General features: G+C 52.8%; 1 protein-coding gene across 1 annotated transcript; it reads right to left on the minus strand.

Annotated features, from left to right (window-relative positions):
* Nucleotides 1-8,058: 8,058 nt before the first annotated feature.
* On the minus strand, nt 8,059-21,442 carry LOC142196709 (M-phase inducer phosphatase 2-like). Its single transcript, XM_075266688.1, has 16 exons — nt 21,220-21,442; nt 17,544-17,641; nt 17,390-17,441; nt 15,574-15,615; nt 15,090-15,126; nt 14,817-14,927; nt 14,612-14,716; nt 14,386-14,520; nt 14,228-14,299; nt 13,937-14,122; nt 13,733-13,828; nt 10,858-10,920; nt 10,660-10,758; nt 10,439-10,572; nt 10,238-10,349; nt 8,059-8,225 (listed from the first exon to the last, which is right to left on the minus strand). Exons 1-16 carry the CDS (start codon nt 21,393-21,395, stop codon nt 8,085-8,087), a joined length of 1,659 nt encoding a protein of 552 aa, XP_075122789.1. The 5' UTR covers nt 21,396-21,442; the 3' UTR covers nt 8,059-8,084.
* Nucleotides 21,443-22,989: the final 1,547 nt, after the last annotated feature.

Consider the following 22,989-nt stretch of genomic DNA (forward strand, 5'->3'; position numbering starts at 1 on the left):
GATTACTATTGCCGAGGTCTGGTCCTGCCTGAGTTTCGCCAATACCTTCGGTATCATCAGGATCGGAGGAAACACATATGCCAGTCTGAACCTCCAAGGTATTGACAGGGCATCCACCGCCAAAGAGTTGTCTTCCCGGTACAGGGAGCAGAACCTTTCTACTTTGGCGTTGTATTGGGTGGCCATCAGATCCACCTCGGGGAGACCCCACATCTCGGTGAGAAGGTGAAAGATGTCCGGATCCAGGGACCATTCGCCTGTCGTCACCAGGCCTTTGCTGAGCTGATCCGCTAGGATGTTCAAACGACCTCGGATATGAACTGCTGACAACTGGGACAGATTCTCCTCTTCCCAGGCAAATATCAGGTTGGTCACCTGCAGGAGAGAGGGGGATCTGGTTCCCCCTTGCTTGTTGATGTAATGGACTGCTGTTAAGTTGTCCGTCCTTATCGTCACAGCTTGTCCCTGCAGGTGGGGTGCAAATGCTAGAAGTGCACGGTGAACTGCCGTAAGCTCGCGCCAATTAGATGATTGCGCTCTCTCCAGATGGTTCCAGGTACCTCGGGCCAGGGTCTCCCCTAGATGCGCTCCCCATCCTGTGAGGGAGGCATCTGTAGTCAACAGGATCCAGGAGGTCTGGACCGTGGACTTCCCGTCTTGGAGATGAGACCACCAAGCCAGTGATCGACGGGTACTGATGGATAACTGGATAGGCTTCTGTAGTCCTGAAGGACTGTGGTTCCAGACTCTCAAGATCTCGCTTTGTATCGGGCGCATGTGCCACAGGGCTCAAGGAACTGCCTCGATGGTGGCGGACATAAGACCTAGGACTTTCATGGCCATCCTGATAGTAACCTAATGGACAGGTGATGAGCCGCTCGACCAATCTTCTCCTTGCGAGGAAAGGTCAGGGAGATCGTCATACTGAGAGAGTCCAAGATAAATCCCAGGAATTGGATCTGTGTTGATGGAACCACTACCGACTTCTGCCAGTTTACTAGCCAGCCCAGCTCGTTTAGTAAAGCCACTGTGGTCTCCAGCTGTGTGGCGAGAACCTCCTTTGACCGGGCTTTTAGGAGCCAGTCGTCTAGATATGGGACTATGAGGATCCCTTGGAGGTGCAGGGCGGCTGCGACTGGAGCCACTACCTTTGTGAAGGTGTGGGGGGCCGAGGATATGCCGAATGGGAGAGCCGTAAACTGGAAATGGAACAGATTTCCATTTAGGTATACAGCAATCCTTAGGAATCTCCTGTGAGCCGGAAAAATGGGTACGTGGAGGTATGCGTCCCTTAGATCCAAGGTGACAAAGTGATCTCCGGGCTGCAAGAATCTGATGGTTTCCATCCGGAACCGTACCTTGTGGTTGAATCGATTCAAGTATCTGAGATCGATGATCATACGCCATCCGCCTGATGACTTGGGAACTAGGAAGACTGGAGAGTAGACGCCTTGGCCGTGTTCTGCACGAGGAACCAGTTCCAAAGCAGCTTTGTCCACGTACTCCTGGACGGACCTTTCTAGATGAAGTTGTTTGGTGCCCTGAAAAGGGCGAGTTGTTACAAATTTCTCTGCAGGATGAGCGATGAAATTTATCCTGTAACCTTCCTGGATCAGCTGTACGACCCAGGGGTCTTGAATATGGTGAATCCAAGCAGCCGAATGATGGGAGAGACGGCCGCCTACAGCTGCGGGGGCGTGGGGAGGGGAGGTCGGATAGTCAGAAAGACGAGCGCTTCTTCTGGTCACGGGAGGCACCACGACCTCTCCCTCTGGACTGGGGGTCGGGGCATCTCTGGCCTCTAGAACCTCTTCTGGGAAAACCACGGCCCGAAAGGAAGGTCTTCCGCTGCTGGAGGGCTGAGGGAGATTCTTCCCTTTAGAATCCGCGAGACCCTCCATTATTCGGTCCAACTCCTTGCCGAACAGCTTCCCTGGCTAGAAGGGGAGGACACACAGACTAAACTTGGAGGCATTATCAGCTCTCCATGGCTTTAGCCATAAAGGAAAGCGGTGGAAAACGCCAATGCCCTAGAAGCCAGCTTTGTTTGGTAAAAGGTAGCCTCAGACAAGTGGTCTGCCATTAAATTAATATCCAACATGGCTGATAGAAGGTCATCTTGGTGGACTCCGGTGTCGATGTCCCTAGCCAGGGACGACAGCTCAGCCCGAAGGCCTGACACCACCTCACTGACGGAGATGCCCACAGAGGCCTGGGTGGAGGAGGCTTCATATATCTGCCTCAGCGAGCCCTCAACGCGGCGGTCCATAGGGTCCTGCAAATTTGACCCGTCCTCCGTAGGTACCACCATGCGCCTGGATAACTTCGCCATGGCCATATCCACCTTCGGGGGGAACCCCCAGGTTCCCTGCTGGGATTCGGAAATGGGGAACAAGGATCTAAAGCGTTTAGTGGAGTTGAACGCTTTCTCCGGCCGTCTCCATTCAGCCTCCATCCTGCAGACTAAGTCCGAATTTGCCCTGAAGGACCTGGATCTTCGGCTAGATCCCTCGCCGCTCACACGGTCCCTTGACCTGATGGTTTTAAGCAGCCAGGTCATCTTCTCCAGTGGAAATATAGATTTCTCAGCTTCCTCTGATTCCTCCTCCGAGTCGTCAACATCCCCAATATGGAGATCTTCCAAAGGGGGGAGAGAGAGCTCGCAGGGCTCAATTCGGGGCCTCTTTGCCAGGTGGGAAATGGCATCTTTTACTTCTCTCATAGACTGATGAACAAAGTCTTTTACCCAGCCGACCACATCACGAAGGGGGGTATCCTCTGATGGGGGCCTCTGCATCTACGGCAATACCGATACGCATAAACGTCAGGTAACGGGATCCTGCATTTACTGCAAGATAAATGCTTCCTCTTGGAAGTAGTCTTTCCCCGGGAAGGGAGCACAGAGGAGGAGGAGGAGGACATGCTAAGGAGAGAGAGTAAACACAAGTTATTTAGGCCCCAAAATTAGGAAATCTGGATTCCCTCTTCCCCCCCCCCCCCCCCCCCCCCGCCCACCTATCAACAATACGATTACACCACCACAGTACACTGGAGGGGACAAACCGACAGCTTGAGCTCCCAGAGAGTGAGCAAGCAAAGAACCGGGTGGCAGGGGGGGGGGTTAAATATGCCAGGAGAATAAGAGGGGAGGGGCTAGACGGAACCCCGCCCCCTCTCCGAGGAGTCCCCTAAAACAGCTTTAACTGTCTCCTTTGGGGCCAAAAAGATGACTGGGGAGTGAGGAACCACCCCCCCCCACCTTTGTCCTCAGTGGGAAACCGCAGAACCATGATCCGCGGTGTTCGTCGGTCGGCGCATGCGTGGCAAACCGAAGCGGAAGTCCACCGCCGCCCGGGAACACGGCCGCGCCAGAAAAGTTCCTCTCCGGACGCTGGAACAGAACAGTTCCTCCCCGGACAGGAGAAAGGCAAGGAGAAAAAGGTAAGTGAACAAAAAAACGGAGGGAGAGGTGCCCCCTATAAGAGGCTGAAACACCTCTCCCCCCCTCCACCTGTCCTAACAGCTCAAAGGGGCAGGAATACCCCAGTTGTACTGCTGTTGGGCGTAGGGGGAATGACGTTTCCCAATGATAGAGCCCCTTTAAGGCTGTCAAAGCTATAAACACCCGCAAGGATGACGGCCTTACCACTGGGCAGTACTGGAGGGCTACCAACTTCAACTGGGGGCAGTATTGGTGTCCTGAACAGATGACCATAGTGTAGAATTATTACATTTTGTAGTCTGGAGAAAGGCGCACCCTAAGAAGTCTCCCCCATGTGCCCGCCAATAGTCTCCTGGTCTGTCCACCAGGTATAGACACTGAGGATGACGCCATCCGGCGACATTGTATGAGATGAGCCCGACCTGTTCCCCTTGTATCAGAGACCCGGGGTGAGGTCCGAGGGCTTGTTTGGTACAATGGTTCAGCCATCTTTTAATAGAAAAGGTTGTGTCGCTGAAGCTGTGTGAGCCGTCACCGGCCGGGACCAGGGAATAAAGATACTAAATGCAAGGAGTGCAGTGTAACGTCTAGATGGAGAGGACATGAGGAGGACGGATAAAGATGTCTCCATCTCCACACACTACACTGCAATCAGGTCATATATAAGCCAGAGAGCGGCAGAGGACGCGGTGTCAGACTGTGTCATCCGGGGTTATGTGAACGCCGCAGGGTCAAAGAGATCGGAGCGAGCGTTCCAGAGAACTGGTGGAAGAGGAGGCGACAGACAAGGAATATTAATAACGTTAGCTGGGTGAGGCAGGTATGGAGTTGAGGTTACAAGGAGGAGGACCGGGGTTTGGAGAGATGTCCCAGTAGTTATGGTGTATGGAGAGAGACAGCAGATGGTTCAGTGACTTGTGTGATGAGGTAGATGAGGAAGGCGAGGCTGGTGCGAGCTGATGTGCGCACACGAGGGGGCTCGCTAGCACTCGATTCACTCCGTCTTATGTTTTGTAACATTTTTTGGGTGGAGATCTTTTTACTTCCTTTGTTGTGGGTGAAAACAGAAGAATAACCCAAGTGACATCTCCATTACCTCGTGTATTCCCGGCTGTCACTCAGCTATGCTGCAAATGAAGCGCGACCGGAAATACCTGAAAATAATGACAAGATGGGACCTAAACCTGACCGCAGGCACAATCCCATGATATACGGTGTGTATACAGCGCGCTGTAAGGGGTATACACTCACCGGCCACTTTATTAGGTACACCTGTCCAACTGCTCGTTAACACTTAATTTCTAATCAGCCAATCACATGGCGGCCACTCAGTGCATTTAGGCATGTAGACATGGTCAAGACAATCTCCTGCAGTTCAAACCGAGCATCAGTATGGGGAAGAAAGGTGATTTGAGTGTCTTTGAACGTGGCATGGTTGTTGGTGCCAGAAGGGCTGGTCTGAGTATTTCAGAAACTGCTGATCTACTGGGATTTTCACGCACAACCATCTCTAGGGTTTACAGAGAATGGTCCGAAAAAGAAAAAACATCCAGTGAGCGGCAGTTCTGTGGGGGGCGGAAATGCGTTGTTGATGCCAGAGGTCAGAGGAGAATGGCCAGACTGGTTCCAGCTGATAGAAAGGCAACAGTGACTCAAATAGCCACCCGTTACAACCAAGGTAGCCAGAAGAGCATCTCTGAACGCCGCACAGTACGTCCAACTTTGAGGCTACAGATGGGCTACAGCAGCAGAAGACCACACCGGGTGCCACTCCTTTCAGCTAAGAACAGGAAACTGAGGCTACAATTTGCACAAGCTCATCGAAATTGGACAATTGAAGATTGGAAAAACGTTGCCTGGTCTGATGAGTCTCGATTTCTGCTGCGACATTCGGATGGTAGGGTCAGAATTTGGCGTCAACAACATGAAAGCATGGATCCATCCTGCCTTGTATCGGTAACGGTTCAGGCTGGTGGTGGTGGTGTCATGGTGTGGGGAATATTTTCTTGGCACTCTTTGGGCCCCCCCTTGGTACCAATTGAGCATCGTTGCAACGCCAAAGCCTACCTGAGTATTGTTGCTGACCATGTCCATCCCTTTATGAGCACAATGTACCCAACATCTGATGGCTACTTTCAGCAGGATAATGCAATGCCATGTCATAAAGCTGGAATCATCTCAGACTGGTTTCTTGAACATGACAATGAGTTCACTGTACTCCAATGGCCTCCACAGTCACCAGATCTCAATCCAATAGAGGAGCATCTTTGGGATGTGGTGGAACGGGAGATTCGCATCATGGATGTGCAGCCGACAAATCTGCGACTGCAACTGTGTGATGCCATCATGTCAATATGGAGCAAAATCTCTGAGGAATGCTTCCAGCACCTTGTTGTATCTATGCCACGAAGAATTGAGGCAGTTCTGAAGGCAAAAGGGGGTCCAACCCGTTACTAGCATGGTGTACCTAATAAAGTGGCCGGTGAGTGTATACGTGCTGCTCAGCCTCCGTATATAAGGCCTTTGTGTCCAGTCTCTGCAATATGACATCCACTACGTTCCTTATTTGTAGCGGTGCTCGTGCCATTTCTCTGGAGGGGCGCAGGTTATAAGGCAGCGCCATTGCGGAGTATATACCCTGCTCTATAGGACAACAATCCTCCGGTGTGCGGAGACGACACCGCCATGGGCCAGGTCTTCTTTACATGCAGGATATATACACCGCCTGCACATCTGTCAGTGTGTGCTATATACCCTGCTGTGCGTGACTCAAGACTTAGGCCATAGGCCTAGTGAGACAACCATGACCCTGCGGTGTGAGCTGTGTCTGTCCTCCATGTTGTGTAATGCAGGAGATTTCATGAGACCAGCGCTGAGGTTTAGTCCTTATTACATCACATAGACTATGGCGGTTTCGCAATACGAAGCGCTGCTCTGGGGGTGATACATGGACGAATACACAACCTTCAGGAGAGCTGTGATATATATTATATACACAGAGTACCATTACCATTCACGTCAACAGAACAAGGGCTGCCCACCCAGCTTTCCTAGACTCCTGAATAAGAAATCCATCCAGCCATGTCTAGAACGTAGAGGGCCCGCTATACATACACCTATAGAAAGCGCGACTGTCCGGCCTTCAAGATGGAGAGGCCATACAGGCTAGTGGCTAAGGGGGGGGGGGGGGGGGGGGGGAGGGGTTATTTTAAGATTATGGAGAAATTGGTTAAAATCCGAAGAGCGAAATGTCACCATCCTCAGAACGTTTCCTGAACGGTGAAGCCGATTTCATCGCCGTTACTTCCTGAGTCGGATTTCGCGGAGACCTTCAAGTAAACCAGACCCTAAAGCGCCGCCGACCACCCAAAGCGTCAGGAGGGGTCACATGACCCATTTCCCCCCGATCAAGTCTCCCATCCCCTTCTCGGCCTTTGACCCCCCCCCCCCCCCCCCCATGACATCACAACGCATTCGGTCACTTTTTAAACAAATCTGAATTTTATTATCCCTGAATTTTTCACATAGAATGAAAATCGCAAAAAGCGGGAGGCGGAGCTGCAGGAAAGCGGAATATGGGCGGCGATCAGCTATCGCGCCACGTGTCACCGAGATCACATGGTTAGGACATTGCATTATATTAGCAAAATTATAGATATATAAAAAGTATATACATGTGCAAACCAAATAGGATAAATTATAATACAGAGAATCAAGATGGCGGCCATACCAATAATACATGGTAAAGTCTCCATCATAAGGTAATGGCAAATCCACACCTAGCAGTAATGGAAGGAGACGCGGACGGCGGAGAAGTTGTGTAGAAAAATGTTTAAAAAAAAAAGTCTATTTTTGTACATTTCCGTCTGGTCGTCTCGTTTCCACCTCATTTTCTTGGTTTGTGTCACTGTTCACGTACAGGAGCCGCCATGTTGTCCTAGGCCTTAGCCATCCATGTAGTAAATACCTCATCATGGCAAGTCTATGGAGTCGGCCATATTAGTAGCTGACTGAAATCTGTCACCTAGATTAGGATACAAGATGGCCGCCTCACTTTAGCGCAGATGACACGGTAATTCTGGGAACTGATTATATTCCCATAGAGAATCTTCCGATTGTATCCATATATTAGATATGTAATTCTGTACATATAGCCCCCCCCTGCAGTCTACAAAGGTAAGTGAGAAGCGAGCAAAGCAGGAGGATAGAAGATTTATATAAAATGATATAAAATCGGATAGCGCCCTTCATCCTTAGTGACGGCTGGTGGCAACGTGCAGCGCTTGATTGACCGTGCAAAACAGGAGGCGGCTTGCTGCCACCGAAAAATACTCAACGAAAAGTGCAAGTGCAACAAGTACAAGGAACCGGTCAGAAGACGTCCGGATCAGGACACCCACAGGCAGGTGTCTAGGTATAAAACTCTTCCATACAAGATGGTGGACCATCACATGACCTTCAACCTGGGGGGGTCTGCTCTCTAACATGAGATGCCCCAGGTCAAGTGATATCCTCTGGAACAGACGACGGGTGGTCCAAGACCTCCAAAGACATCCCATCCATCAAAGGCCAGAGACTGGCGTTCCGGCCACGTGTGGAGGAGATTCCGCGACAGAACGAGGGGGTCCCAGACTGCGCCACGTTATAAATTCATCTGCTGCCTGTAGATATCTCGCTTGCTCCTGTCGACTCCCCAGGTCCGGCTCTTGGAACGGAAGAGCTTCAGGTGTTCCTTAAAGTCCTTGTGATACATGGGGCGGTAAGACTGCGGCTCACAGAGCGACTGCAAAAGAGGAAAGGGAAGAAGGTCAGAGCAAGAGCCATCTAATAGAAGAGTCACCGGCGCCAACCTGGAGGTTCTGGGCTCCGATCCAACCCCGACAGGGGACGAGTCCTCCAGGGGGCAGCAGTGATGTCTATCCTCTATATGGTCAATAGAGCCCTCTGGGGGGCAGCAGTGACGTCTATTCCCTGTATGGCTAGTGTCGCCCTCTGGGGGGCAGCAGTGACGCCTATTCCCTGTATGGCTAGTGTCGCCCTCTGGGGGGCAGCAGTGACGCCTATTCCCTGTATGGCTAGTGTCGCCCTCTGGGGGCAGCAGTGACGCCTATTCCCTGTATGGCTAATGTCGCCCTCTGGGGGGCAGCAGTGACGTCTATTCCCTGTATGGCTAGTGTCGCCCTCTGGGGGGCAGCAGTGACGCCTATTCCCTGTATGGCTAATGTCGCCCTCTGGGGGGCAGCAGTGACGCCTATTCCCTGTATGGCTAATGTCGCCCTCTGGGGGGCAGCAGTGACGCCTATTCCCTGTATGGCTAATGTCGCCCTCTGGGGGGCAGCAGTGACGCCTATTCCCTGTATGGCTAGTGTCGCCCTCTGGGGGCAGCAGTGACGTCTATTCCCTGTATGGCTAGTGTCGCCCTCTGGGGGGCAGCAGTGACATCTATTCCCTGTATGGCTAATGTCGCCCTCTGGGGGGCAGCAGTGACGTCTATTCCCTGTATGGCTAATGTCGCCCTCTGGGGGGACAGCAGTGACGCCTATTCCCTGTATGGCTAATGTCGCCCTCTGGGGGGCAGCAGTGACGCCTATTCCCTGTATGGCTAGTGTCGCCCTCTGGGGGGCAGCAGTGACGCCTATTCCCTGTATGGCTAGTGTCGCCCTCTGGGGGGCAGCAGTGACGTCTATTCCCTGTATGGCTAGTGTCGCCCTCTGGGGGGCAGCAGTGACGCCTATTCCCTGTATAGCTAATGTCGCCCTCTGGGGGGCAGCAGTGACGCCTATTCCCTGTATAGCTAATGTCGCCCTCTGGGGGGCAGCAGTGACGCCTATTCCCTGTATGGCTAGTGTCGCCCTCTGGGGGGCAGCAGTGACGTCTATTCTCTGTATGGCTAGTGTCGCCCTCTGGGGGGCAGCAGTGACATCTATTCCCTGTATGGCTAGTGTCGCCCTCTGGGGGGACAGCAGTGACGCCTATTCCCTGTATGGCTAATGTCGCCCTCTGGGGGGCAGCAGTGACGCCTATTCCCTGTATGGCTAGTGTCGCCCTCTGGGGGGCAGCAGTGACGTCTATTCTCTGTATGGCTAGTGTCGCCCTCTGGGGGGCAGCAGTGACATCTATTCCCTGTATGGCTAGTGTCGCCCTCTGGGGGGACAGCAGTGACATCTATTCCCTGTATGGCTAGTGTCGCCCTCTGGGGGGCGGCAATGACGCCTATTCCCTGTATGGCTAATGTCGCCCTCTGGGGGGCAGCAGTGACGCCTATTCCCTGTATGGCTAATGTCGCCCTCTGGGGGGCAGCAGTGACGCCTATTCTCTGTATGGCTAATGTCGCCCTCTGGGGGGCAGCAGTGACGCCTATTCCCTGTATGGCTAATGTCGCCCTCTGGGGGGCAGCAGTGACATCTATTCCCTGTATGGCTAGTGTCGCCCTCTGGGGGGCGGCAATGACGCCTATTCCCTGTATGGCTAATGTCGCCCTCTGGGGGGCAGCAGTGACGCCTATTCCCTGTATGGCTAATGTCGCCCTCTGGGGGGCAGCAGTGACGCCTATTCCCTGTATGGCTAGTGTCGCCCTCTGGGGGGCAGCAGTGACGCCTATTCCCTGTATGGCTAGTGTCGCCCTCTGGGGGGCAGCAGTGACGCCTATTCCCTGTATGGCTAGTGTCGCCCTCTGGGGGGCAGCAGTGACGCCTATTCCCTGTATGGCTAGTGTCGCCCTCTGGGGGCAGCAGTGACGTCTATTCCCTGTATGGCTAGTGTCGCCCTCTGGGGGGGCAGCAGTGTGTCACTCACCTGATTGCTGGGGAAGAACTCCTTGTAGCCCCCCTTCAGCACATACAGCTCGGGGTAATGCAGCTTGGGGTATTCGTTGCTTTTCCTGTCCTGTTTTCTAACAAACCGGCACCTGCGGAGGAAGAAGAGAGAAGAAGAAGAGCGTGAGGAGCGAGGAAAGGACGAGTATGACGGCTTCTGGGGTGTGAGGAGGAGACGTACATGCGGGGGCCTCGCTCTGACGAGAATTCACAATGGAAGATGACGATGACTCTCTTATCCTCGCTGCTCGGCACAATCGGCTCCTTCATCAGGAATTCCTCCACATCGTGTTCCAGTGGTAGATTTACTGCCCCCTGCAGGAAGGAGAACACATTGCATTATATATCAGATGTATAGCAAGTCCCGATCCAGCAGTAGGAGGAGCTATCGCCGGCCCTTACCTTGATGTGCCCGCCCTCATACTCGTACGGGTAGCGGCAGTCTACGATGATGCAGCGATCGATGTGATCCTTGTATTTCCCTTCCAGGACGTCGTTCATCTGAGACAGAGAGAACAGATTAGAAGATTCTCTACCATAGGTTGTTGGACTTTCTACTGTAGTACGGAGCACGATGGCGGAGACGGCGGCCGCACTCACCATGTCAGGGGTAATGTACTTCAGGTCCTGGTGCTGACCCTCCACCGTCTGCAGTAAGTAGGTCTAGAAAACACAAAGAAGAAGATGCAATCTATAATACAAGCCTAGAGCGCCCCCTGGTGGTATCAGTCATGTGACCATGGCCCACACCCTATAAGCCTAGAGCGCCCCCCGTGGTGTCAGTCATGTGACCATGGCCCACACCCTATAAGCCTAGAGCGCCCCCCGTGGTGTCAGTCATGTGACCATGGCCCACACCCTATAAGCCTAGAGCGCCCCCCAGTGGTATGTGACCATGGCCCGCACCCTATAAGCCTAGAGCGCCCCCCGGTGGTATGTGACCATGGCCCGCACCCTATAAGCCTAGAGCGCCCCCCGGTGGTATCAGTCATGTGACCATGGCCCGCACCCTATAAGCCCAGAGCGCCCCCTGGTGGTATGTGACCATGGCCCGCAACCTATAAGCCTAGAGCGCCCCCTGGTGGTATGTGACCATGGCCCGCACCCTATAAGCCTAGAGCGCCCCCCGGTGGTATCAGTCATGTGACCACGGCCCGCACCCTATAAGCCTAGAGCGCCCCCCGGTGGTATGTGACCATGGCCCGCACCCTATAAGCCTAGAGCGCCCCCCGGTGGTATGTGACCATGGCCCGCACCCTATAAGCCTAGAGCGCCCCCCGGTGGTATGTGACCATGGCCCGCACCCTATAAGCCTAGAGCGCCCCCCGGTGGTATCAGTCATGTGACCACGGCCCGCACCCTATAAGCCCAGAGCGCCCCCTGGTGGTATCAGTCATGTGACTACAGCCCGCACCCTATAAGCCTAGAGCGCCCCCTGGTGGTATGTGACCATGGCCCGCACCCTATAAGCTTAGAGCGCCCCCCCGGTGGTATCAGTCATGTGACCACGGCCCGCACCCTATAAGCCTAGAGCGCCCCCCGGTGGTATCAGTCATGTGACCATGGCCCGCACCCTATAAGCCTAGAGCGCCCCCCAGTGGTATCAGTCATGTGACTACAGCCCGCACCCTATAAGCCTAGAGCGCCCCCCGGTGGTATGTGACCATGGCCCGCACCCTATAAGCCTAGAGCGCCCCCCGGTGGTATCAGTCATGTGACCACGGCCCGCACCCTATAAGCCTAGAGCGCCCCCGGTGGTATCAGTCATGTGACCATGACCCGCACCCTATAAGCCTAGAGCGCCCCCCGGTGGTATCAGTCATGTGACCATGGCCCGCACCCTATAAACCTAGAGCGTCCCCCGTGGTGTCAGTCATGTGACCATGGCCCGTACCCTATAAGCCTAGAGCGCCCCCAGTGGTATCAGTCATGTGACCATGGCCCGCACCCTATAAGCCTAGAGCGCCCCCCGGTGGTATGTGACCATGGCCCGCACCCTATAAGCCTAGAGCGCCCCCCGGTGGTATGTGACCACGGCCCGCACCCTATAAGCCTAGAGCGCCCCCCGGTGGTATGTGACCACGGCCCGCACCCTATAAGCCTAGAGCGCCCCCCGGTGGTATGTGACCACGGCCCGCACCCTATAAGCCTAGAGCGCCCCCGGTGGTATCAGTCATGTGACCATGGCCCGCACCCTATAAGCCTAGAGCGCCCCCCGGTGGTATGTGACCACGGCCCGCACCCTATAAGCCTAGAGCGCCCCCCGGTGGTATGTGACCACGGCCCGCACCCTATAAGCCTAGAGCGCCCCCGGTGGTATCAGTCATGTGACTACGGCCCGCACCCTATAAGCCTAGAGCGCCCCCGGTGGTATCAGTCATGTGACTACGGCCCGCACCCTATAAGCCTAGAGCGCCCCCCGGTGGTATCAGTCATGTGACCATGGCCCGCACCCTATAAGCCTAGAGCGCCCCCGGTGGTATCAGTCATGTGACCATGGCCCGCACCCTATAAGCCTAGAGCGCCCCCCGGTGGTATGTGACCATGGCCCGCACCCTATAAGCCTAGAGCGCCCCCCGGTGGTATGTGACCATGGCCCGCACCCTATAAGCCTAGAGCGCCCCCCGGTGGTATCAGTCATGTGACCACGGCCCGCACCCTATAAGCCTAGAGCGCCCCCCGGTGGTATCAGTCATGTGACCATGGCCCGCACCCTATAAGCCTAGAGCGCCCCCCGGTGGTATGTGACCATGGCCCGCACCCTATAAGCCTAGAGCGCCCCCAGTGGTATCAGTCATGTGACCATGGCCCGCACCCTATAAGCCTAGAGCGCCCCCTGGTGGTATCAGTCATGTGACCATGGCCCACACCCTATAAGCCTAGAGCGCCCCCTGGTGGTATCAGTCATGTGACTACAGCCCGCACCCTATAAGCCTAGAGCGCCCCCCGGTGGTATCAGTCATGTGACCACGGCCCGCACCCTATAAGCCTAGAGCGCCCCCCGGTGGTATCAGTCATGTGACCATGGCCCGCACCCTATAAGCCTAGAGCGCCCCCGGTGGTATCAGTCATGTGACCATGGCCCGCACCCTATAAGCCTAGAGCGCCCCCCGGTGGTATGTGACCATGGCCCGCACCCTATAAGCCTAGAGCGCCCCCCCGGTGGTATGTGACCATGGCCCGCACCCTATAAGCCTAGAGCGCCCCCTGGTGGTATCAGTCATGTGACCATGGCCCGCACCCTATAAGCCTAGAGCGCCCCCCGGTGGTATCAGTCATGTGACCATGGCCCGCACCCTATAAGCCTAGAGCGCCCCCTGGTGGTATGTGACCATGGCCCGCACCCTATAAGCCTAGAGCGCCCCCCGATGGTATCAGTCATGTGACCACGGCCCGCACCCTATAAGCCTAGAGCGCCCCCCAGTGGTATCAGTCATGTGACCACGGCCCGCACCCTATAAGCCTTTTTTATTACCTTAGAAGAGTCGCCGATTAAATCCCGCTGGTCGTTGTCCAGAATCTTCTCAACCGTTTCCACGCAGAGAGACTTGGAGCGAAACAACTTCATTTTCTGATATGGAGGAAACACTTCGGGGTTAACACCAGGCAATACTAGAAGTGTAATACAGTATAACAGACACATGAGAATGGCGCAGACAGCGCCCCCCCCTGGACTTACAGGCTCCGCCGCCTCAGGCTCCGCCTTGTCCAGTGAGGCCGACTTTACATTTTTGAGTCGCTTCGATTTAACGGGAGTGTCGTCATCGTCTGGTCTGTCCAAGCGCTTGAGGATTGGGCGGATGATGCTGGTCGGCATAGACGGCGAGCGGAAGAGGCGGCGACATTTGCTTCTTATAACCAATTCCTAAAAACACGAAGGGAAAGAGGTCACCCGGAGATCCAGAGCAGTCACTGACTACCATGTGGAGCGGGTACAGGCCCCCCCACCCATCCAGAACACAAGACGCACCTCCCCATGCTCGTCCTTCTTCAGGGGCGCGGTCAGCAGGTTCTCCATCCCACTTGGAAGATCTGGTTCACCCTGAAAACAAGTACCAGCTCAATGAAATGAAGCTACAAGTGAGGAGGGACAAGATGGCGGACGTCACAACAAGATGGAGGACATACCTTAACGTCATCGTCATCCATGATCTCCATGAAGCCATCGTCGTCATCGTCAAGCAGAGAGAACGTCAAGGAAGACTTTCGTAAACGGACGGGGCTTTCAGAATCCAAATCGAACTCATTCCTCTCAGGGGTGAACTGTAACAGGAGCAATAACAATCTGAGTAATGGCGCCCTCTGCTGGCCGGGTATATGACTACATCACAGCTGGAGGTAATAAGGGGCTCACCATGAGATTGGGGGCAGAGTTTGGTCTTAACCTGAAGGTTTCATCACTACGTAAGCGGCTCCTCGACACCGGACACAAGAACGGCCTCTTGAATAAGAAAACTTCCTGCAAAGGGAAAAATAAAAAAAGTGTCAAAAAAACAAACCGCCCCATGGAATTATGGGTGAGGGTCCGACATGGGCGCGTCCTGGAGGGCGGGACTCACATTCTCCTTGTTGTCTTTGGCCACTGGGAATCTTTCAGAGGGACTGGAGACTTCAAGGTCTGGGGTACTGGAGAGTCTTCTGAGGACGGGGCTGCCACGGAGGAGCGCCACCTAGAGAATACAGGACACGGGGTCAGAGGGATGGAGACTACAACCCAAACAGACCCTCATGGACCAGCATCTCCGGTACTTAGAGAGGACAGCCCCATTGGGGAGCATATTTGGGGGATACACCGGGGGGTCACCGAGGCCCAGCGGACAATGCGGACTTACCGGTAAGGACTGTCTTCTGATTGGTGGTGGCTTAAGGCTGCAAGAAGGAGAAAGAGGAAGCGGTTAGAGACAAGAATAAAGGAGGACCATCAGAGTTGTCATAGGGTCACGGGTCTAGGGTTGTCTATTCCCCATGTGACATGGTGGGCCTGAGGGGCAACTGCCACCACATCTATTATGTAAAAAACATAACAGTCCTTTACAAGTCCATACATTTCTGAAAGGGTTAAAGGGGTTTCCAGGAATGAAAATAGCGCCACATAGGTCTGCAGGCTGTGCTTGGTATTACATCCCAATGGAGCCAAGCTGTATTCCCAGACATGGATTGGTATGGGGATAAAAAAAAAATCCATGTCTTTCTAATCGTGGACAACCCCTTTAAGGCCAACATTTCCCTTAGACTGGTGTTTATAGCAGCGGGGAGGGGGTGTCAGCGCCAGACCGCCACCCGTATCCCGTCGCTGGCGTATACATATATACTCACTCATTGTTTAGGTTTCTGCCGACAAAAATAGACTTCGGAAAGCTGAAAAAAAAGGAAGGAAAGAGAAAATCAGAGAGCGGCGGCCGCTGACCCCCATCCTGTGCACCCCCCTACTCAAAATACAAGCAAAGGAGTATACAGGGTGTATCCATGGTGTCGTGTATACAGTCAGACATCAGGCAAATAATGAAAGCTTATAGAGAAAAGCTCAGAACAAGAAGCGATTTGTCCCCCTCCGGTCCCCCACGCAGGGTCAGCTGCCTCCACCTGTATGGAAATGTCGGCCTTTTGTTGGGCTCGCTGTCAGCCATATGCCCTGTGCAGGCGTCAGGCCGAGCCCGGCAGCTGTCTGATAAGTGTGGCATCTGAAAAGCCTCTATTCAGCCCATTCATTAGGGAGCGGCCGGCCCGCGGTGGGGGGGGGGCACGTGTGAAGGAGCAGATGGGGGGCACTCACCATCCAATTATCGGAGATTACCCCAGCAGATTCTAATCCCCCTCCCCAGCTAGCTTGTAACCCATTCTCTGCCAGGATAGCAATATAAATGCCTTGCCCACCCCCCCAGCACTTCAGGGGGGCACAGGGGAGGCCATTACATTGGTGCCCTTTGTGTAATCAGTGTAACCATTAACTGCAACCCCCTCCCGTATTACAGGGGGCGCTCATTATAATGCAAAGCCCAACACAGATCAGAAGATGTGGGGGCTGAGCAGGACAGGAAGCCCGGCAGCTGTTCCTCATGGGGGTAGGGGGTACAAGCACGACCCCCTCATCTGACCACCGCCCGGCCCTTTTGTGTGCAGTTTATATAAACAGAGTTTATGAAATGGCGACAGGTGCCCGACAGCCGCAACACCCCACTGACCCCAATTAGAGCGGACATTACACTGGAGAGGGGGAGGGGGGCACGTGGGGCCACCTTGTTAATTTTCCATCATATCTGACATCTAGGTCAACACGGTGCACCTGTCACTAGTGCTGCAGACAGAAAATAAGTGACCCCCCCCCCCTGACATGTCACTGTGTCCTGACTGAACCTCCCAGAAGGGAACTATCCATAAAGTTTATTGAAGAGAGTGCCAGACATGCTATTGTGCTTAATACGTCACGTGTCTCAATAAAGTTTATTGTAGAAGACTCCAGAATGCTAGTGTGTGTAATGCGTCACGAGTCTCAATAAAGTTTATTGTAGAAGAATTTATTTATATGTGGACCTTGTCAATTAAAACTCAGACAATAAAGTTCATTAAAGACAAAAAAAGCAGGCAATAGCAACCAATCAAACGCCAGCTCCCCCAGTGTAAATTGTTTTTATGGGCAACTGCTTCACTGTACACAGTCTTCAATAAACTTTATCAACAGGTCTAAAATAAACGACACACTGATAGGCCTTCTCTTCAATAATCTTTATCGGCATGTTGTTATTCCTGGTGACATTAACCCTTTGTCTGGGTCCCTGGGGTATTTACAGCCGCATTCCTGGGGCCTCACAGAACAAAGCCCCCATCTATGTGACACAGAAGGGCTCGGAGGGCCGGTCCTCCGCCTGCGGTCTCACATGATGGCGGCAGCGTCAGGTTACAGCCGCTGCAGGTTGTAAGAAGGGCCACAGATAATAGAGGGATTATGTCCGCCGGCTGTCACTGTACATTCCTACAGGCGCTGCTCTAAGACTATGCGGGGTCACACCTGTCACCTATAACATAAGGGGGCGCTCTAGCTCTTACACTAACATACACAACCACCCCAAGACTAAGGCAATAATGGCTGAGGACAACATCTCTGCTTTATGTCACTGAATAGGAATCCACTTACATGTCTGAGGGGGTGTTCGGGTCCACGGGGCTGGGGTAATCCAAACTTAAGCCTGGAAGGGACAGAGAGAAGGGGTTAATATAAATGCATTGCCCCCCCCATATCATCTACGTGACCGTCACCAATGGACCAACCCTGGCCCCTATAAACCTACCAGAATCAGAAGAGTCGGAGGACACGGTGCGGGTCAGGGGCGAGATCTGGCTCGGATACGCCAACATCTCCCGCTTTCTCTTTGGGGTTTCGCTCTGGCTGTAATGGAGAAGATGATAAAGATGTTGGTCAGTCGGCGGTTACAGAACTACAAGTCACAGCAAGCCGAGAGGAGCGGTCAGTAAGTCCACACTGGGACATGGACTGCATTAATATCACAGTAACCTATTGCCCACTAGGGGCGCTGTATTATTGTATATTAGGTTTGGTGTTAACACACCAGTGGCTGCAGGGCAGACGCCATCTATAGGCCCTATGCAGTATATACAGTGTCTGGGAATGTTCAGCGAGGAGTCTGACAGCTACAGGATGTCACAGGTGAGAGGTCAGCGCCAGGGTGGAGGGGGCATGTTATACAGCGAGCGAAACACCATGTGAATTCTCGTCAGCCGCACCGCTGTGTGTGTATACAAATCCAGACCACATATACATAATATATATATATATATATATATATATACATATATATATATATATATATATATATACATACACACACACACACACGGCACTATACAGTGGGCCACATATATACACACACGGCACTGTACAGTGGGCCACATATATACACACACGGCACTGTACAGTGGGCCACATACATACACACGGCACTGTACAGTGGGCCACATACATACACACGGCACTGTACAGTGGGCCACATACATACACACGGCACTGTACAGTGGGCCACATACATACACACGGCACTGTACAGTGGGCCACATATATACACACACACGGCACTGTACAGTGGGCCACATACACACACACGGCACTGTACAGTGGGCCACATACATACACACACGGCACTGTACAGTGGGCCACATATATACACACACGGCACTGTACAGTGGGCCACATATATACACACACGGCACTGTACAGTGGGCCACATACATACACACACGGCACTGTACAGTGGGCCACATACATACACACACGGCACTGTACAGTGGGCCACATACACACACGGCACTGTACAGTGGGCCACATATATACACACACGGCACTGTACAGTGGGCCACATACATACACACACGGCACTGTACAGTGGGCCACATATATACACACACGGCACTGTACAATGGGCCACATACATACACACACGGCACTGTACAGTGGGCCACATACATACACACACGGCACTGTACAGTGGGCCACATACACACACGGCACTGTACAGTGGGCCACATATATACACACACGGCACTGTACAGTGGGCCACATATATACACACACGGCACTGTACAGTGGGCCACATATACACACACACGACACTGTACAGTGGGCCACATATATACACACGGAACTGTACACCGGGTCAAGTGTAATATTTCCAGTGTTAACCCTTATTTGTCACCCTAACATAAGATAAGAGATAAGATATTCCTTTAATAGTCCCACAATGGGTATATTCAGTGATACAGTTTCATAGATGGTACAGTAGTATATAACAAGAGAGAAACACATACAAGCTCATGGCAGATACAGAAATCCTAGGAATCAGAGCAACTAAAACGAAAGACACACAGACACACTGCAGGATCATTTAGTTCTCTGTGCGGAGTGATATTAAAGAGGACCTTTCACCATATCTGGGCACAGGCAGTGCTATATACTGCCAGAAAGCTGACAGTGCGCTGAATTCAGCGCACTGTCGGCTTTCCCGATCCGTGCCCGGTGTAAAGCGCTATCGGTCCCGGTACCATAGCGCTTTACAGTCAGAAGGGCGTTTCTGACCATTAGCCAGAGACGTCCTTCTGCCTCGCGGCGCCAATCGCGCTGTGCTGTGGAGCCGGGAGGAACGCCCCCTCCCGCTCCTGATAATGCTCGTCTACGGACAAGCTGTGTGAGCAGAGGGAGGGGGCGTTCCTCCCCGCTCCACAGCACAGCGCGATTGGCGCCGCGAGGCAGAAGGACGTCTCTGGCTAATGGTCAGAAACGCCCTTCTGACTGTAAAGCGCTACGGTACCGGACCGTAAGCTCTTCACACCGGGCACAGATCGGGAAAGCCGACAGTGCGCTGAATTCAGTGCACTGTCAGCTTTCTGGCAGTATATAACACTGCCTGTGCCCGGATATGGTGAAAGGTCCTCTTTAATAACATGCAGGACATCAGAGCTTTAGGCCCCAATAATTATTCCTGGGCTCGCTTACAATTTGGCCTAAACACCACCACAAATGAAGAAGGGTCTGAACATCCTCCAGATGAAGCTTCAGGAGACATCTGGGGATGGACAAAGCTTTCTCCGCCATGATGGAGACCACGGCACACGGCAAAGGTGAGAACCAAGTGGCTCAGTAAGTAAAACACTGACATTTTGGGTCCATGGCCAGGAAGCTCTACAGACCTCAATCCCATAGAGAACCTGTGCTCAGTCCTCAATAGGGCCCCATTCACATCTGTGCAGGAGTTTCCGTCCAGGTAGTGCGATTGGTGACCCCTGAACGGAAACCGAATCTGCCTAAAAAAGCGGTGACCTAAGGAAACCCGCAGACCCCATAGACTATACTGAGGGCCGTGTGGTTTCTGCACAAAAAATGTGGAGAGAAAAGCGCTGCTTGTCTAAGAGCAGACAAAGTACCAAAATTGTGAAGAACAGGCTGTCAGTAGTCAGGAGCTGACCCAGAAGACGATATCCAGCAAGTGACGGGGGAAGTGAGAAACACCACTATAATACTGCACTGTACACATGGCTAATACTGCAACTATACTGTATACACACACGTATAATACTGCACTGTACACATGTATAATACTGCACTGTACACAATGCACACATGGATAATACTGCAACTATATATACACACACACACACACACACGTAAAATACTGCACTGTACACAATGCACACATGGATAATACTGCACTGCACACATGTATAATACTGCACTGCACACAATGCACACATGGATAATTCTGCAACTATATACACACACATGTATAATATTGTAAGCACATATAATACTGTACTACACACTATATACACAATACTGAACTGTACACGCATGTATAATGCTGCATTGCACACACTGTACTCCTGTATAATACTGCACTACACACTATATACACATAATACTGCACTGTACACATGTATAATACTGCAATAAACACCCTGTATAATACTGCACTGTACACATTGTATACACATACTGCAATGTACACATTGTATAGACATATAATACTGCACACTGTACTCCTGTATAATACTACACTGTATACACATAATACTGCATGCACGTGTATAATGCTGCATTGCACACACTGTACTCCTGTATAATACTGCACTGTATACACATATAGTACTGCAATGTATAATACTGCATGCACACTGTATACACATACTGCACTGTACACACTGTATACACATAGTGCATTGTACACACATAATACTGCACACACGTGTATAATGCTGCATTGCACACTGTACTCCTGTATAATACTGCACACATTGTATACACATACTGCACACTGTACTCTTGTATAATACTGCACTGTACACACTGTATACACCTAATACTGCATGCATGTGTATAATGCTGCATTGCACACTGTACTCCTGTATAATACTGCACTGTATACACATATAATACTGCACTGTATATCGGGCTCTTACCTCCCCAGGCCGGTGAGCTGGTTCATGGTGAAGGCCAGGCTGGTGACCGGGGACAGGACGCCCCCTGTAGTGGAGCAGAGCAGGCTCCGGCCGCAGGTCAGCAGGGTGCTGGGCCGGGGCAGGGCAGCAGAGGGGCGGCCGGGGCTGAACTCACTCAGCAGCTTCTCCATCTCCATGGTGCAAAGAGGCGGCGGCAAAGCGTGCAGAATAGCGGCAGATGCGTCCCGGGGATACCGGCAGATGTGCCCCGGGGATAGCGGCAGATGCGTCCCGGGGATAGCGGCAGATGTGCCCCAGGTCCCGCGGAGCAGCGTCACATGAAGCCCATGCCGTGCAGTCAGTGTCGGCTCCCGGGGCCTGCAGACTAGAGCACCGTACACACCGCCGCCCCGGCCTCTCTGCGCCTCTGTAGACGCCGCGACATTTATATTCGAATAATAACAGAGACAGGCGGCCAGGAGACAGCCAATCAGGAGCGAGGGGCGGGGCCTAGGGAGGCTGGACCTGTGATGTCATCAGCTGTCAGCTCTGCAGCTGGAGGAGCAGCTACTGCTATACTGTATATACTGTGCACTGATATATATATATATACTGTATACTATATACTGCTATACTGTGTATACTGTGCACTGATATATATACTATATACTGCTATACTGTGCATGCTGTATACTGATATATACTATATACGGTGTGTGCTATATGCTGATATATACTATATACTGCCATAGCATGTCCTGTAATACCCCGCACTGTAGCTGTTATATAGGGGCGTCCTGTACAGTCTCATACAGACCTAGGAGGGGTTCTATACAGTGAGGCTATAGGTGCTGTAATGTGGGGTCTCTCCATAAAGCCCCCCGTGTAATATTAACATTATTAGATCTCTGGTGCGGAGAGGCCGATCCCAGGCTGGAGGGGGAGGGGGATTCATCTAATATGGAGGCTCTGGATCCACATCACAGGATAATAGAGTGATGAGCGGGGGGTCTGTGAGGGGCCCGGGGGGTAAGGCGGAAGATGATAGGTGAAGATGAAAGACCCATCTGGTACAGATATGGAGGGCCTATAGATGAGGCCTATAGGCTCCCCCACCTCCTCCAATAAGTGAGGCCTATAGGCTCCCACCTCCTCCAATAAGTGAGACCTATAGGCTCCCCCACCTCCTCCAATAAGTGAGGCCTATAGGCTCCCACCTCCTCCAATAAGTGAGACCTATAGGCCCCCACCTCCTCCAATAAGTGAGACCTATAGGCTCCCCCACCTCCTCTAATAAGTGAGACCTATAGGCTCCCCCACCTCCTCTAATAAGTGAGACCTATAGGCTCCCCCACCTCCTCCAATAAGTGAGGCCTACAGGCTCCCCCACCTCCTGCAATAAGTGAGGCCTATAGGGCCCCCCACCTCCTCCAATAAGTGAGGCCTATAGGCTCCCCCACCTCCTCCAATAAGTGAGACCTATAGGCCCCCACCTCCTCCAATAAGTGAGGCCTACAGGCTCCCCCACCTCCTCTAATAAGTGAGACCTATAGGCTCCCCCACCTCCTCTAATAAGTGAGGCCTATAGGCTCCCCCACCTCCTCCAATAAGTGAGACCTATAGGCCCCCACCTCCTCCAATAAGTGAGGCCTACAGGCTCCCCCACCTCCTCCAATAAGTGAGGCCTATAGGCTCCCCCACCTCTAATAAGTGAGGCCTATAGGCCCCCACCTCCTCCAATAAATGAGGCCTATAGGCTCCCCCACCTCCTCCAATAAGTGAGACCTATAG

Source organism: Leptodactylus fuscus, chromosome 1 (assembly GCF_031893055.1).
Source record: "Leptodactylus fuscus isolate aLepFus1 chromosome 1, aLepFus1.hap2, whole genome shotgun sequence".
In the NCBI taxonomy this organism is placed as follows: Eukaryota; Metazoa; Chordata; class Amphibia; order Anura; family Leptodactylidae; genus Leptodactylus; species Leptodactylus fuscus.